The following is a 17,740-nucleotide window of genomic DNA, read 5'->3' as shown; positions in this document are numbered from 1 at the left end:
TTGTCCTCCTGAGAGACAAACCTACTGTAAAAATTCAAACAACAGACTCTGCTTGGCCTTTTCCCAATCCGAACGGCCAGATCCCGGGCGGTATAAAAGAGGAAATGTGACACCCTCTCTGTCCTGATTGAGTGAAATTCCTTTGGCTCGGTGGAGAGTGAACCATAGAAGACGTGTTGGGACAGACAGGGTCTTCTTCATCCTTGGGAAACCTAAGATCTGTGTTTGAGTGTGTCCCAGAGGCGCTGTTCTTGTTATCAGTCAATCTGTAGTCTTAACCTGAGGGCCGTCTGAGTGCGTCCTCATCTTCCCAGAGACAGGATATAGTCTCTCAGTGTCCGAGCGGTCCACGCCCTGGCCGATCGCTGTGTCCTGTCTCGCTGCAGCCCCTCAGGTGGTACACGCACACATAGAGAGTTCTTCCTTTAAACCTGACGCACACACACAGAGCATCCCACTAATGGACTTCTCCATTCATCCTGGCCGTTCAGCCCCGATGTTAACCCTGTGCTCACTGTCCTTCACTTCTGCCCTTTGATATTTGAGCTACAGCCAACAGACCGGCCTCAAGACACACACAGCCGTCAGGGATGTAACTCCACACCTCGCACATTCAGCCCTGACTGACACTGCGATGTAAACATGACCCACACAGGCTTTTAACCCACAGGAACAGCGTATCAGAATACCCAGGTTCACAGGAACAGAGCGAGGTGGGAATGTCCATTCAGGGAGGTGAAGGGTTAATGCTTTTAGAATAGAGAAATTAATAGATACACCTTGTGCTGCCCCTTAACAGGCTGCTTCCTGAAACTGTTTGTGGTCTGGGAAATCTCTGGGAAAAGGTTTGACAAGGATGGTGGATGCTGGGTTCACATGGTCATTGAAAAGCTGGAAGTATCAGGGAATTTTTAAAGGGATTTTTGTTTTCAGCCCTTGAAATGTAATTATTTTAAAGACTATAATTCTTCTTTTGCTCAGCGAAGAAATATTCAGACATTTATTATATTTTAATATCAATATAATAATATATTCAATATATTATGTTTTAAGTGCAATATTTTTTTGACCAAAAGGTGTGGGGATCCTGAAGGATAAGAACTGGCCGTGTTATTAATTTATACAGGGAATAATCTGCTTTTCAGAATGCTTCCTGGTATCGGTTTAAAACTTCTGGTGTGACCTTCCATTATGATGAGAACATTTTCCACACTCATTCCCAGAGTTCAGTGCCCCATACTGTGTATGCTTCACTTTTGATGTCATACTTCCAAGTAATTGATGCCTCAACAAACTTGACCCTAGACCCACCCTCCTAACTCTGTTTTAGCAATCTGAGAAAAGAAAAGAAAGAGAATGGTAATGGTCCTGAGAGTTTCCTTGCCTTTAAGTGATTTCTGGAGCCAGAGGAAAGCTTTAATTTGGCTTCCCCGGCCCCCTGTGAAGTTAAACTGCTCTAAAGTCCTTTTTAGGTGAGCCAATCCACTTTGGCAGCCATCTTTGCAATGCCATGTGCTGCTGTTTTCTGTCTAGTTTACAGTCAAGCAAATCCCCTATTTTAATTGGCAATGTCAGAATTATCAAAAACTGTTGGCTGTGCTGAAGTTTAACTCCCATTTTTTTTAAATAAACACTGAAAGGTGTAGCTTCCAAGGTGTAAGGCCAATTCACATTCTACCGACCAACACTGACCAACAAGGACCATCACCAGATTACAGTACGTCACTTTTTAGAAATTCCACGACCTGACAAATGCAGATTCAACATGTTCAATTGCCAAAAACCAACAATGAAACCCAATGAAATGTCGCTGGTCGATGGTCGGTGCAGTGTGTTTTGGACTCTACAGCCACCATATTTAATGTTGCAATTTCTCTTGTGGTCTGTCTGCTAATGTCTCTGACTGCTCTCTGTCTGTAGGCATGAGGAGCTGCTGGCCATGGGGGGACTGTACGCAGCTATGTGGTTAAAACAGCAGCAAACCCCAGAGTCAGAGGTCTCCACAGAAGAACAACCGCAGGAGCCATAGCAGAGCGGCTGAAGCTGATGGAGCAGCGATGATGAATGATGATGGGTGAAATCAATCAGGAAAATGGTAAAAGAGCCCACTGAGCTCCAAACTTCATCTCAGACAGAGGGGCACCAGACTGCACTGAAGTAATGAACTAACAAGAGTGTTTCTCAGGGAACAATTACACAGGTCTGCTTAAAGATCAACCAATCATTGAGTACCTCTAGATATGTTAAAGGGTTAGTTCACCCTAAAAGAAATGTCTGTCGTCATTTACCCACCCTCATGTCATTCCAATCTGAATGACTTTATTTCTTCTGTGGAAAATGAAGACGATATTTTGAAGAATGATTGTAACTAGACTGTTTGGTCCTTATTGACTTTCATTGTATGGAGAAAAACAAACAAACACTGAGACAAAAGATTCTCCTTTTATTTCCCACAGAAGAAAGGTAAATGATAACAGATTTTTTTTTTTTTTTTTTTTTTTTTTTTGGTGTAGTATCCCTTTAATGTTTAGGAAACAGCAGTAGTATAAAAATACGGTCATGTGGTGACTATATTCAGTCATTTCTGTTACATTGTGTTTTTATATCACTTCCTTTGTTTACACTCTTATTCATCACAGTAGACAGAGGAGGAATGGAAGTATCTCTATTTTCATAAATATAGGAATTTCTAAATATGGGAACTGTAGGTAACATGCTCATGGTCAAAAACTTTCACCAAAGTGTGGATGCTTTACCAAACCAAATAAACAATGTATTCCTCTTTACACTTGATAAAGTCCAAAGCTCTATAATATCTCTGTTGTTCACATTTATAGTTTGAGATTCATTTTTTATATATTCCATTTTTTTTATGGAAAATACTCATCTACTGTACATTAAACCAGTATTTTAATATTAATGACATGCTGAACTTAAAGGGATATGTTTGACACGCAGTAAACTTTTCTTTTTGGTGTCTTTCCATATTATTTGGAAAACTTTCTTTTTTTGAAAGTATTGAATTTAATATAACTATTTTTAAACTGCTTTTCTAAAGGTGAAAGATATTTAAGGGGCTTACATGAACCATGGAAACGTTCAGGAACACAAAGAATAGTCTGACTCTGTAGCCTGACGATACCCTCTAATGATTTTGGCTGCTGCATTTCATGAAAACATTAACTGAATTTTGTAATGTGTTTTTCTTTTTCTTTTCTTTTTTCGTGTGGAATGTGCACAAGTTGGTCAAGTACTTCATTTTAAAACAAAAGTTTGTAAATAAATACAACCCTGACTATTTACAAAAGTTAATTTATTTAGAGTATTTACATCTTTTCACTCCAGCTACGGTTTAACACAAACAAGTACATGTATATTCCTTTAAGACAACTGACATTATAATTCATTCATTAAGTAGAACATGACAGAAATATTTACAGGATAACACATTTCTGAACTATACAAAAACAGATATTTATCTGTAATGATTTAGGCTTGGACGTAGAGTTAATGATTGACTACAATGCACTGAGGTGTCATGGGGCTTTGAACTGCTCACATCAATATAATGGGGAAAGCAAGAAGGAAGTTGTGGAAGTTGGTTGAAAAGTTTGGCGTTAGTACGTGTTTTTTTTTTTTTTTTTTAAGAAAGTACTAATTTTATTCAGTAAGGATACATATATTGATCAAAAGTTAGAGAAGAGGCATTTATAATGTGACTTCAAATGAATGCTGTTCTATTTAAACTGTTCTCAACATGAATAATGAATGTTTGTTGAGATTTCTGAAGGATGAAAATAAATTAAGAGATTTGTTTTTAAATTGTAATATTCAACAATTTAACCATTTATACTGTATATTTGATCAAATAAATGCAGCCTTGTTGAGCATAAGAGACTTCTTTCAAAAACATTTTTAAAAATCTTACCGACCCCAAACTTTTGAATGTTAGTGTATGTTTCTGAAGTGTGTAGATGCACTGCGGAAAAATGTCGTCCTACTGTATGTAATTTCTGAAGAATGTGTATGAATTCCCACAGGAGCTGGCGTGGAGCCTGAAATACCTTCTCATCACTGTCAACATTATCAGTGGTTGGCGTTTAAATGTTTGCGGCGATAAGGTAATACTGTGGACAGAGTGGTTAGTTCAGCGTGGAATAAGAGGTCTGACTTAAATACATGCTTGCAGAGCCCAGTGTCTGCTTGGGTCCAGACGTGGTGAGTGAACATTTCTCATTACTAAATCATGCTGGACCGCCCTGTCCCTAATTGAGCTGAAAGAGGGACAAGGAGATTTGTCCTGAAATGTTCAAGTGAGTGCGAGGTGTGTTTCAGAGTGGCCTTGTCACCATTGTTCAGTTCCAGGCGCGCCCTGTGCGATGACCCACGGAAGAGCACTCTGGTAAAGGAGCGCGGATGCCCCTCCGCTGAACCCCCGCGGCAGGCGGAGAGAGGAGAAGTTTGCATGGGACGCTCCCCACGGGACGCCTTCTACGGAGCGGCAAGCGGCGGAACTGGGGTTCACAGTGAGGACATGTCAGACGCTTTCTCTCTCTCTGTCCTGCATTACCATCTCTTCTTAAGCACACATTATGTAGTCTCCGTTCCTCAACAGCTTGTCAGGGTCTATGTGCATCATAGAGGTGAATTAAGTGCGCACACACAGGTAGATCTTGTGTGTGTGTTTGTGAGAGGAAAGGGCTGGTCATGGATTTGAAGTTTGTGCATTATACAAAATCATACTTCTAGGACTACTCGTTGGTACTTGTTTTCCATGGAAGTACTCCACTGGAGTGTCCGAATTACGTATTGGAAACAGTAGAGTTGTCAGGAAGCGTCCTGGAAGCGGTCAGTTGCTGTTGTCGTTCTTGGGCCGTTTTTGGTACCACAGAGCCGTAGGCAGGTTCTGGCAGCCCATGTACTCCTTCCTCATCTCGGCCTCGGTGAGGGGTGGGGTGGAGTTACACGGAGCGCCGGCCAAAGTCACGTTCACCAGACCCAGAGCAGCATCGCCCAGTCGGGACGTCACAGAACTCTAGTGATGGATTAAGGGAAGAGAGAACCAATTCATAAGATAGCTTTGTGTGGAAAACAGACAGAAATATGAGTTGTTATTCCAAATCTAAAAGTTGTATCGACTACAAGAATAACACATCGACGCCAAACCATTTGTCTTGTGACCATATTTCAGTTAGAAATGGCTTTTTTGGATTTGGGTCTGTTCCACAGAACATGTGTAATAAGACTTAGCAGAGTAAAGTACAAGAGTCGTAGGATGTAGGTTATAAACGTAGAACTACTTTCTCATCTTGGAGTTTGACAGTCTCTATCCCCTTTCACTTTTCACAAAGAAAAGAGCAGCTGTAGGAATTTCAGTAATGCGTTACAATAAGTTCCCATCAGTTAATGTTAATTCAACAGTGAGCCGTTGATTTAATATTAATCTTTATCGTTAGTTAATAAACATTGATATGTTCATTGTTTGATCATGTTAGCTCTTTCATTAACAGTGCAGTAAATTGTAAAACTACGATTATTAATAAATACTATATCAAGAAGCATACTGTTTTTGTACAGCTAAAATAACTGGATGCGGATGATTCTGGAAGAAAGACGCATCCAAGTTACAAATGGTCGCACCCGCTGTAAAAAAGTTTAAAACGGAGTGATCCGAACAGCCCAGATTCATAAGGTATGGTTGTGTAAAGGCTTTTAAAGTCTCACCTTACTGAGGTGGTCTATGAGGCAGTCAGATGGGTGCAGAGAGGACCAGAACTCAGCCGTTTGCACCCAGGGCAGCCCGTTGAGCAGCACGACATTGACGTGTTTGAGAGATCCCATCAGTCTCTTGCTGAGGGCTCCACTGTAGCTCTGCTCCACAAAGAGCAGCACCCGACTGGCCTTGCATCCGGCTAGATCTGCCAACAGTTCCCCCACGGAGTAACGCTCCTTCAGATCTGCCTGGAGAAAAAAAAAAACATATCATATAGAGCTTTCCTGTCATACATTATGATATGTTTTATAGATAGTTTCACTTATAATGCAATTCATTACAACATGAGGGTGAGTAAATAATGACAGAATTTTCCCTTTAAAGCTGCTTAATTATTTTTTCAGCATATTTTTATGAATACACATTTCAAAAGAACCGTATTTATTTGAAATAGCAATCTTTTGTATACATTAAACATTATATATTGTCTTCCATCCTTAATGGATCCTTTCCTTGTTGTATAAAAGTATTCATTTCTTACAATTCCTTAAAATATAGATTACTAACCCTAACAGTGTATATTACTATTCATAAAAAATTATATTAATAATTAATTAATTATGAGAGAATAATATTACTTTTATTATATATTTTCCCTCTTATCTTCATTTTTCTCTTAATTAGTTTTTCAGTTTTCTCACTAAAATGACTGTAAGGATCTTCAAGCGGGCATTCATTTGTCCTGACATTCATGCTAATGGCAGTTGTTGAAATGAACAGTTTGTCGAACTCTTTCTACTTTAAGAAGAAATGAGCAGCTTTCCTGTGGGAAGCCGAGCGTCTGGTGGCCCTGATCCTGTGTGGTCCTTGTCTCTCAAGCCCCCCTTTGTCACTACATCCCTGTCTGGGGATCAGGTTGTTGCCTTTGTCCCTAGAGAGTCTGTCCCCATTGTCATGGAAGGGTGGGCTTTACTGTGCAGTCTGCTCCCTTCTGTTTGCCCTGCTCTAAACATATGGCCGGGATTACTGACCACCTTTTTGCAAAGGATTGTGGGATTTTGGTGAGGCAACATGAGAGTACTTTATAAAAGCAATATAATTAAATGTGCGCACAGTTTCTGGAATGATTGTATTAATGATAGATGAAAGAGGCATGAGGTGCATGGCTGATCTATTGTGAGTCGATAAAAGGACCTGTCTGTGTTTAGTAATAAGATTGGGGACTTAAGATTGTGCCATATTTCTCTATGAAATTCGATCTAATCTCTCTCATCTTTCTTGTTAAGCGAGGAGTCTGCTCCGGGTTGTCCGTGTGCATTAAGGGAATACGGTTTGATAAAGCATCCCCTTCTTGGATGTTTGCTGCACAGGTGGCGTTCTCATTAGCAGAGAGAACCGCCAAAGTGCAGAGTGTCTACATATTCATCCCTTCCAAGAAATGAAACCAAATGAACAGATGAGAGTCAACCAGAAGTCATCTACCATTAGCGTAATACTTTTATCCTTTGGTTAGTGGGCGCTTTGAAGTGGTGGGCTTGGGGAAACACGTTGGATTCATTTACGGGAAGATAAGAGATTCCTAAACTCTTCTTATTCATCTGTCCTCTCCGTGCTTCCAGGAACCCCACATTTAAAACAAATCTACCTCAGCAGCACCTTCAGAATAACATAGTAGGCCTGACTGTGAAAATACAATCCTGTTACTAGAAATCCACCGAGCTAAGAATTTCTTTTTTTTTTAAAACAGAGTTTAAACCACTTCAGAGCTCAACAGTGCGGTTCTGAAAGTTAAAAATAAATAAACTAGACCATTAAAAACAGACCTACCATGATGTCCGAGATTAAGCTACAATGTATGCTTCTGTTGAAAGCCGTAAATCAGTGTGATTTCAATTTCCTTTTTAAACAGTTGTGTTAAATGGCTTAATTCTGAGTGAAGAACTACACTAATCGTAGTCATAAAGAAATCCTGCTGTTCCTGCAGACATGGAATTTGTGCCAAAAGTTCTCTTGCTTCCAAGCACTTTATCAAATGACACAACCTGATTTTTATCTCTTCAATCTACAATTTTATTTGATTTTTCATTTATTTTATTCCTTATTATTACATTATTCCTGTGATGTAAAGCTGAATTTTCAGCATCATTACTCCAGTCTTCAGTGTCACATGATCTTTCAGAAATCATTCTAATGCTGATTTGCTCCTCAAGAAACATTTCTTAAGAACAGCATTTATTTGAAATAGAGAAATTTTGTTACAATATAAATGAAAAAAAAACTCACTTTTGATCAATTTAGTGCATCCTTGCCAAATAAAAGTATTAATTTCTGTCAAAAAACTGAACTGTACTGTATTGTATATATCTGTGTATTTGAATAATTCTAAAGGTTTTTTTTTTTTTTTGATAATTTTTTTATTATATCATTGGGGTCATGGGATGAGTAGTTTGTTGCCTCATACACAATTCTTGTACATTTAGTCTTCTTTCAAATTTTTATATAACTTTGTTTCTAATAAAAAAAGTAATCGTTGACAATGAAAGAGAAAAATACTATTGGGAACCGAGGCCACTGTAAAAATTGGGCAAATATTGTTGTGTTCTGTAGTGATTCTTCATGTGTTTTTTTTTTTTTTTTTGGTGACACTAGAAGTTTGAACATTAACTTAAGTGTATCCAGTCCCGATGCAGTACTAGTTATACTACAGTACATGACCATCGGAATGTCTGATCAGACGCACACACACTCACAATGCCGTTGTTATTGCGGTCCCAAAGCAGCATGGTGCCGTCGTTGCGTGTGGGGCTGTTCAAGTACAGAACCAGAGAATCCACGCAGTGCTGCTTTCGGCAGATGTAGGAAATGTGGTTCCTGATGACCTCTTTCTCTGTGGCTGGATACATCCCCTCTGTCTCTTTAGCTGTGGAAATAAAGGCAATTCTTGAACCTGAATGTAAAGCATACTTCAATAAAAACTGAAATGTCTTAAAATGTCCTCTGACCTGCTACCTGTCCGTTCCCAGCAAAGAACGTCTTAATGTGGTCCTTATGGAAGCCGTTGTTCCTCAGCATCTGGTAGAAGAGCTGCAGGTTCTGCGCATGCCGCTGGTATGTTATCTGCTCCTGCCAGCCACCTGCACGTGCACAGGTCAAAGGTTACGGAAAAAGAGCTGCATTCCTGAGACAGCTGATAAGTCCAAGTATTCGTCCATGCAGCATTTCAAACAGCAATAAGCGGATCTAGGGTCAGATCATACAAACGAGTTCTTTGAGTCTGTGTTTTTGTACCTGACAAGAGAACTGCATGATCACAGGTCTGGTAGAGGCGGCAGGACAGGTGTGTGGCCAGGCGTTGCTGATGGCACCGTCGGGTGTTTTTATTGAGCTCGCAGCTGGAGATGGGGGCGCTGGGGCTGGTCAGTGGCAAAGGCTGTGGGCATCTGGCAAAGTCTGGGTGATCTACAGCAACAACCACATCACTTAGCTTTAGGTTTCAAGTGCGCAGGATCAAAAAGTAGGAGAGAAGAATTTCAGAATGACTTCAAACCATTTTTCGAACTTTCAACCCCAAACATGACATGGTTAACACTAAATATTATACTGTCATTTAAGGTGCGGTCACATGTACCATTCAGCACATTTTTGTGGTTGAGTTATTCCTTTAGGAATCTGTGCAATTGGGAATTTTGAGTGTGGGCGAAAGATTTCCACGAGCAGATTTCTCATCAGTATTGCACAAATTCGCCGCTTTGTTTCTGTCTGACAAAGTGTGCTTGATTTGAAAGTATGACTATGGACATTTTTGCCCATGAAATTTCATCAAAACATCGCTAATGTGACCACTCCTTTATGCTGCTGAATTACTGTAATTACTAGATAACTCAGACTCGTAATTAAGCAATTTTATGGCAACATTAACGCCAAAATGAATCTGTGTAATTTGAGCGATCAATAGACGAATATAACAAGTAACAGTTGTTATGGAAATGCTTGAACATTGTCAAAAAGATATTTACACTGTAAAAAAACAAAAAAAAGTAATTTCAACTTAACATTACACAGACTTTTAAAAATTTTAATCTTGTATAACTTTAAAAAAAGTTGAAAATTGCTTATTTTGATGAGTTAAAGCGATGTGAAAACGTTGTCAACTTATTGATCATATAATTTTTTACAGTGTACAATTAAACTTTTATGTCTTTTGTTTATTTTCAAATAATAGCATTATTTAGACATTAACAATAGTCAGTTATAGGAATTATTAAACTGAAATATTAAGAAATATTTCTACTCAGAACTCTTCTCGGAATCGGAATTATGCATTTCAATGGCAACACTATCAACGTCAAAATGAATCAGTGTAATTTAAACGATCAATATACGAAACCACAATATAACAAGATTTTTTATGCAAATGCCTTATTAATAAGCATATAGTTTATTTAGCTGGCCATTAGAAAGTTATTCTATAAACTATATTGTATGTCTTTCATTTTTTAGGGGTTCAAGCGTGCAGCGCTTGATTTTTCAATGATGAATGACCTGAAAGTGCAAAAAGCTGTCTTTTTCCACTGATGTTTTTGTAACCAGCAGCTCAAACATCAAGTTCTGAGACCCTATAGTTTTTTTTATGTATGTGAACACAAATAATAATAATCATAAACAGAGGTCAAATATCAAAGCTGGAGTCTTTAATCTTTCTAATGATGCTCAAGTTTGTCCAGATCAAGTAAAAGTGTGATGTTTTAAAATGCAGTGAATGTTTAACAACAATAATCTGGGGCTATCTGCAATCTTTGCCTATAAAGGGGTTAAATATCTATATCTAAAACAAAACCACCACACAATAGAAGAGGATAGCACTCATTGGCTCATTTTCAAGGATTTTGCATTTGAAATCACATTTAAACTTCATAAAATCATTAAAATAACATTACAAATGACTGTCAAAATTTACCTCTTCAATTGTTCATTTTATGCATCATATTTTGCAATATCACATTATGATTGCAATGACACCTGAAAATTATATTGGTCCTCTGCTGGTTATAATAGTCTTTCTTACTACTTACTAATGTGTTTCTATAATTCATATTTAGAAATTATAAAATCACTATTATAACATTTATAATCATATTTTATCAAAATCCATCACTTCATATCTATCGAAACATTAGTTTTGACAATTGTTTTACAGAGGACACTTGCAGTAAACATTTTGTTACCCATCATATATTTCAAATCTCTGTATCTGTAAAACAAAATGTGTGCATGTGTGTGTGTAAGCATGCTTAGTCTATATTAAGTATTATTGTTTAAGCCTTTCATTCTTTTGTGAATGTGTTTTAGCATATTCTCCATCGTGGATATTTTATGGTGTCAGTCTGTCAGCCCTACATTTCGGGTTGGCCTAGACCAGGGGTGCCCAACCCTGCTCCTGCCGATCGACTGTCCTGCACAGTTCATCTCCAACCCTAATCAAACACACCTACCTTTAATTTTCAAGTGATCCTGAAGACATTAATTGGTTGCTTCAGGTGTGTATGATTAGGGTTGGAGATAAACTGTGCAGGAGAGTCGATCGGCAGGAGCAGGGTTGGGCACCCCTGGCCTAGACCTTAACAGCATAGTTGGCATGAAGGTCTTAAAATGCTTGAACCCCGTTATTTGGTGCTTGCAGCTATATTTTTCAGATTATTTTTGCATTAAGATATTAACAATGGTCAGTTATTAGGAGTTAATAACTGGAATTATTAAACAGAAATAATGCGAAATAACTTTTATTCCAAAATGACTTTAAAAGTACTGACAATTATTTTGTAGTGCATACTTTACTTAAATAGGTGTTCTAAGGAAGGAAGTCACACTTGTCTCTGTGACAGCAACAACAACAAAACCATTTTTGGTTACACTTTATTTTAAGGTGACACAGTTAAATGCTACTACATGTACTTACTAAAGTAATAACAGTAAATTATGAATAATTACAAGTAATTAACTCTAAACCAAACCCTAACCGTAACTCTATAGTAAGTACATGTAGTTAATTTAATATTTCTCAGTACTTATTTGAGTGAGTATGTAACTACGTCACCTTGAAATAAAGTGCAACTAAATGCTTCCATTGCTTGCTCCTTAGAGTCCAAAGATAATTAAACCTGTTCAACTTCACAATTTGCTGACTCACCTGCACAGCGCAGGCGTTGTGTTCGGTTGCTGTCTTTCACTCCCACAACCAGAGGGAGAAAGTGAATCTCACAGAGTCCGCTGTTGTGCTCCACACGGCTGGGTCTTGCCACCGTACTCCTGCGGGCCCTCGCTCGGCTCGCCATGCGATCGCTGCGACTCCTCCTCCGCTTCAGCTGGTTCTGGCAGCGTGTTTTCACAGCCATCGTCAAGCACTCCTCCCCTGTATAGATATATTGCATGAAACAGTTAATGTACATATACAATCAGCTGGATCAGCTGGGGTTTTCAACCAGGGGGAGCGACGGGGTGTCCGTGGAAAAGCCTAGAGAAATACTATTTAAAAAATAAAATTAGACTAGAAAAAAATGTAAAAAGTCATTAGATTTTCCAGTGTATAAATTAGGTGTTTATAAAAGATATATACGCCTTTTAAATTTTAGGATAAGGATGATCATATTTGAGGGTCCGTTGCATCTAAAAGTTTAAAAAACCCTGGCCCTAGATAGTTATAGTTGTTTATTGAAACATTTATCCAAGCAGCAATCCCTGATAATAAGGGATGTTTTTTGTTTTATTGCCTGGTGATCATTCAAGAACATGCCAGTGTCAAAATTTGCGTGATGTTTGTGTGAAAACCCCATGAGCTGGATAGATGAGAACATTCAGCGTCATTTGTCCAGGGTTTATTGCTCCGCCGCTGTCATGTGATCGTCCACCTGGCTTTAATAAGAAAGCCTGCAATGCTAATTTCTACCCTGAGAAAGTGACAAAGAGAAACTGTCCTTTCAGAAAAAGCAATAATAATGACTTTTAAACAGGCATAGCATCAGTCTGGGCAGAGCAGCTTGCATTCCTTCGGTAATCTGCCATAACTCCAAACTATCCATTCAAACACATGCCGCACTTTGGCTATTGACGCCAAGCAATTTTTATCAGTTTCACGCTGAGGAATCCTGAATTGGACAGCAGCGCAGGAGGTGTAATCACTAGCTATTATAAATCCATTTCACTTAACAACTAAAATTGCCTCTCATAATGAAAGGTTTCCTTGGCTGGCCGTGATTTGGGAATGTGAGAGCATCAGTAGCTCTAATGAGTCTCTCTCTGTGGTCAGTTGCATCCGGAGGCCCATTACAAAAACGCGGAGAGACTCGGGATGATTTTAAATGTGGCCAGAACTAAACCCAGCTTTTCATTCCAGTCTCTGATTATCACCAAAACCTCAGATGAGATGGTCAAGCTTGGACACAGCGAGACTTGAAAACGATTCCAGATTTGAACTGAGTCACACAAGCCTTGCTGCCTTGAGCTCATGTGTAAACCAGAGCATTCTTTGTTTGTCATTTCTAATGTGTTCGCTCATTATAGCCCTTCCTGAGCTTCATTTAGTCTTCAGTTACCAAATATATTTCTTGAAACTATTTCATTTGAGGAAGGCTCGAGGACAACATGTGTGCTTAGTCTTCACGAATTGTCTTTAAATGAGAGTTTATTTAAATATATTTACATAATTGCCATGGCTGTGTCCAAAGCTTAAGGCAGATTCATCGGAGAATCCTGAAAAAAACACAATATATCATGGTTTCCACAAAACGGTTAAGCAGCACATCTGTTTTCAACATTGATAATAATAAGAAATGTGTCTTGAGCACCAATTTAGCATATTAGAATGATTTCTGAAGGATCATGTTTACAATATTACTGTTTTGCTGTATTTTAGATTAAACAAATGAAAAGATCAACTTTTGTACAGTAGTGTAGGAGGAGTAAAAATATCGTTTGTAAATAAATGTACTTTATTCAACACTGATTTGCAATTTTTATTTTTCTACCAACAGCCTAACTAAAGGATTATGGGATATCATAGCCAGTGAGGGACACATCTATGTTGCCTTCAAACATTCACCAGATGATGATATCTAAGTAGCCAGGATCATAGTATTGGATATGGATATCTCTTGATTCCTTCCTTCCAGCATAATGTTTCAGCTTCAGGTACAGCCCATATGAAATCATATTGAAATTAAATGACTTTGTTCTGGATTTTATTAGCAGATCAGCCGCCAATGTGAGACTTTAAGACAATCTGATTTCTTTAATACTTTAAAACAGTCAGTTGAAAAACAGGGGGGGTTCACAGCGATGCCATAGAAGAACCAAATTTAGTTCCCCAAATAACCTTTCAGCGAACAGTTCTTAAAATAGCCCCTTTTTTCTAAAAGTGAAGAACATTTGAATAATCTAAAGAACCTTTTCCACTATAAAGAACCTTTTAGTGCAAAGGAAAGGTTCAATGGATGTTAAATGTTCTTCATGGAATGTCCATAAATAACCTTTATTTAAGAGCGTAGAAAACAAAATGTATTAGAATAAGCTTTTATCACAACAACTTTTCTTGTCTCTTTCAGCAGTGATGGCGCAAATGTTCAAGTTTAGTGATGGGTTGACTTGTGCCCCTCACTATAGTGAACCGGGGGCACAGCTGGGCTCTGAACCCAGTGTTAAGAACTGAACTCTCAGTCAGGAATGAATTATTGACCACTCTTATTGTGAATGCATGACTCTCTCGGTTCAGTCGTGCGTCTGCCCTCCACTTTCCCTGCAGGGGGTCTGTGGCCCGACTTCCTAAGAGCGGATCCTCGTGCAGACACAGCTTCAATTCACACAGCTTCATGTCACCTTTGTTTATGCCCTGAAGTGTTACAAAAACATTTTGCAACAATGGCTTTTTATAATTCACTTTTGAAATCACTGAGGAAGACTTTTACCCAACTTGCAGTCTGATCCAGACCTTTGCGTGTCTGCACGCTTCTGTGATGCTTCGCTGTTGTTCACATCTGCAGGATGATTTTCCTGTTCCTCAGTGCCCATCCCTTAAGAGTTTTATTTCAATGGATAAAATGTAAATAAATATTATGCATTATAGTATTTTGTACAGTGTAATTTATGCCACTTATGTGTAATTATTTTGTGCCGTTTTTGCTGCTGTAAAAACATATTATTATGGTATTATAGTAATTGATTATAATGACATATAATGTCATTATAATTAGTAAGTTGTCCTGATAGAAGCTAATGTGCACTAAAACAGAAATAATCATTTGGAACTCTCAAAATATGAACTTGTTTAATCACACTGGTAACATAAAAAAATACTTTTGGTTTGAACTTGTTGGTGTAGCCTATTTTACACAATTATCATTATCCATATTGGATGGTGTAAAAAGTCTTGAACAGGACTGTTTAATAGTTTGCCCCTTTAAAATATGATACCATATCTGTATCAGAGTTCAGTAAAACATATTTGGGTCTATTATTAATGTATTATGTCTCATAAAAATCATTGTGCACGTGAACATGTCAGTAGTCACATTGATGGCCAGATCATTCACATTTATTCAATTGTTCGATTTTAAAGTACTGTTACATTTAAACTAAACAAAAAAGACTGACAAACTCTTTTCACTGACAATATCAGAGTCAAAATAATTTGGGTCTTACGGATATCTGATTTATTTTGCTCTCTTGCAACTGTTTTGAAACTTCTTACATTAGGCTATCTGAGAGTCATTGGAAAATAGGGAATAAATGGGTTAATGTATTGGGTTCAGTATTAAGAACTATAAAGCAAGACTTGTAGCATGGTCATTTTTGTACATCATTTTATATTCATTCACTAAAGCAAAATTTCTATGCACTTATAATTTTAATTCTCAGGTTTGACAGATCAGATTCGGTTCACTCACCCAAATAAATGCCGTCCATATGAGCACATTTCTTCTTGGTTATGTTGAAGTCCACATAGAACAGAACGACCGGGTGTCCGAAACTCTCTCCGGGACTGGGGTCCAGTAGCAGCACGGCGTCATGCGCGCTCGCGCCGGGGTACAACTCTTCATTCGTCCTGCTCACATCATCCGCGCTCGCGTCCGCCGAGAAGCCGCTGTGCTTGGACTGCAGCGCACCGCTCGAGTAGGAATCCGGCAGGATCGCCAGCACTTTCCCCGAGCCGGACTCGGACACGTACACGACCACCCCGCTCAGGTGCAGGTGGGACATCTTCTTGCACTCGCTCTCCGGTAAGGAGACCCTCCGGCACAGGTTGAGCTTCAGGTACTGAAGCCCAGTTCTGACCCAGCGGTCCAGACGAGACCCGCAGCACTCGCCAATGAGTAAAGCGCAGAGAAGAAGAGAAACGCACTGGAGCTTCATGCTTTGGCTGTGTAAAGATCTCTCTTGATGTCCTCGGTTGTTACTTTTAGGCAAAGTTACTTTTAAAAGAGCTTTGGAGGTGTTTGTTGGACACTCCGGGGTCTAGTGAAGTTTGGAGAGATGCAGCTGTCTTCATTAAAGGTGCTCAGAGCAGCATCCAGATGGAAAGTAATGTGCTGGAACTCCATCCCACAGGCTCTGACATGCTGTTAAACGGAGGAGGGAGGGAGAGAGAGAGTGTGAGTGAGAGAGAGAGAGAGAGAGAGGGGTGGGTGGGGGGGGTGGGTGGATGGAGATGACTGTCAGGTAATTCCCACTATCAAGAAGACATTTTAAACATTATCAGACACGTTTTAAGTTAATTTGAAATTGCAAACTTATGAAACTTAAAGGTGCTTCTTAGAAATATTCTAAAAAATATCCACTTTTCAGGTAGGCTATAAGTTGCAAATTATTTAAGACTGTATATGGCTATATAATATAAAGTGGTTTTTTTTTTTTAAATATTAAAAAGATGATGACACTAAGGCAACTTTTTTTATCGGACACTTTACTCAATAGGAGAGTATATGATGGTAACAGTGTTGCCGCATAAGGGAAGATGGAGACAAAATGCTTTAATTTTCATATATGATATTACAATGCTGTGGGAAAAGTCTTGTCCTTATGTTGACATTTATTGGCAGAAAGATTATTTATGAATTTATTTGGTATATATTAATAAATATATAAGTTGACTAATAGTTGAAGCTGATATTTAGCACTATAATGAAAATTTTAATTAAAAATGTTAATTTTAGAGAGAGCGAGAGATTGTAGAAACCACATGGCTACTGCATTTCACCAGAGAGTAGCGCTGTTTTCTCATTTATTGTGAGTTAGTGCGCCTCCACAGTCCACTGTCATTCAACTTGACTACAAGCTGTCTGACCAAAAAAAAAAAAAATTGCTGTCTGACCACAGTAAGGCCTCTGATTAACGGACCTCGGCTCTCCTGCACATTAAACCATAATTGATTTATAGTATTATTTTGTCACATTCTGTCTGATATTCTGAGCAGATTAATTATAAAGATATCTTAACACAGTTAGTCTACATATAAGGTATTACATATATTTTGCTGTAAATTTAAAAGTGATGCGTAACTTTACTAGTTACTTGAAAAAAGTAATCTGATTACGTAACTCGAGTTTACTTGTAATGAGTTACCACCAACACTGGTTTTACGATGACCTCTTATGTTAAAAGTTTTATTTCTCAGTTCAAGACCCTTTTAAGTATACACAACACAACCTAAATTATAATATTCCAGGCATTCCTTTATGTCATTTATTTTATTATTTACTATTTTATTATTTATTTATATTATTTACTCAGATATGTTCGCCCTGAGGACTGTACTTCAACTATGGCCTAGTTAGTAGATGTGAATTGTCTTGACTCTTTCCATGGTAATGTAACCCTATCCAGTGTCATGTCAGTCTCTTTACTGAAGAAAAGATCTGATCAAGCTCTCTCTCACCTAAGAATCTTACATGATAGCACAGCATTGTGATTTCATGAGAGTCGCTGAAAGGGTACAAGATTATCTTTGATTCAGCCTGAAAGGTAGGCCTACATTGCAGA

The 17,740-nt window shown here is 38.4% G+C and overlaps 2 protein-coding genes across 3 annotated transcripts in view; one reads left to right on the top strand and one right to left on the bottom strand.

Annotated features, from left to right (window-relative positions):
* abcb6b (ATP binding cassette subfamily B member 6 (LAN blood group) b) overlaps positions 1 to 14,826 on the top strand; it is a 54,980-nt gene extending 40,154 nt beyond the window's left edge. Inside the window, exons 18-21 of one of the 2 annotated variants that reach the window (XR_014030367.1) lie at positions 1,921 to 2,095; positions 4,041 to 4,526; positions 13,741 to 13,897; positions 14,311 to 14,826. Coding sequence is in view for 1 of the 2 variants with exons in the window: in XM_081368964.1 (XP_081225090.1) it covers positions 1,921 to 2,029 (109 nt within the window). In the remaining variant the exon portion in view is untranslated. Of the gene's footprint in view, positions 1 to 1,920; positions 3,300 to 4,040; positions 4,527 to 13,740; positions 13,898 to 14,310 lie in introns of those variants that run through there. The other variant, XM_081368964.1, reaches the window with a different exon arrangement.
* On the bottom strand, positions 4,729 to 16,114 carry LOC308691824 (uncharacterized protein; the record flags this gene model as incomplete). Its single annotated transcript, XM_081367387.1, has 7 exons — positions 4,729 to 5,035; positions 5,725 to 5,961; positions 8,464 to 8,633; positions 8,716 to 8,847; positions 9,002 to 9,172; positions 11,901 to 12,122; positions 15,649 to 16,114. The coding sequence occupies 7 exons, from the start codon at positions 16,112 to 16,114 to the stop codon at positions 4,850 to 4,852; spliced, it is 1,584 nt and encodes a 527-aa protein (XP_081223513.1). The 3' UTR covers positions 4,729 to 4,849.
* Between the last annotated feature and the right edge of the window lie 1,626 nt (positions 16,115 to 17,740).

The sequence above is a fragment of the Scardinius erythrophthalmus genome, assembly GCF_964197995.2.
Source record: "Scardinius erythrophthalmus genome assembly, chromosome: 6".
Classification (NCBI taxonomy): domain Eukaryota; kingdom Metazoa; phylum Chordata; class Actinopteri; order Cypriniformes; family Leuciscidae; genus Scardinius; species Scardinius erythrophthalmus.
Note: the sequence above shows the minus strand (reverse complement) of the source record. Positions and strands in the feature narration are given on the sequence as shown.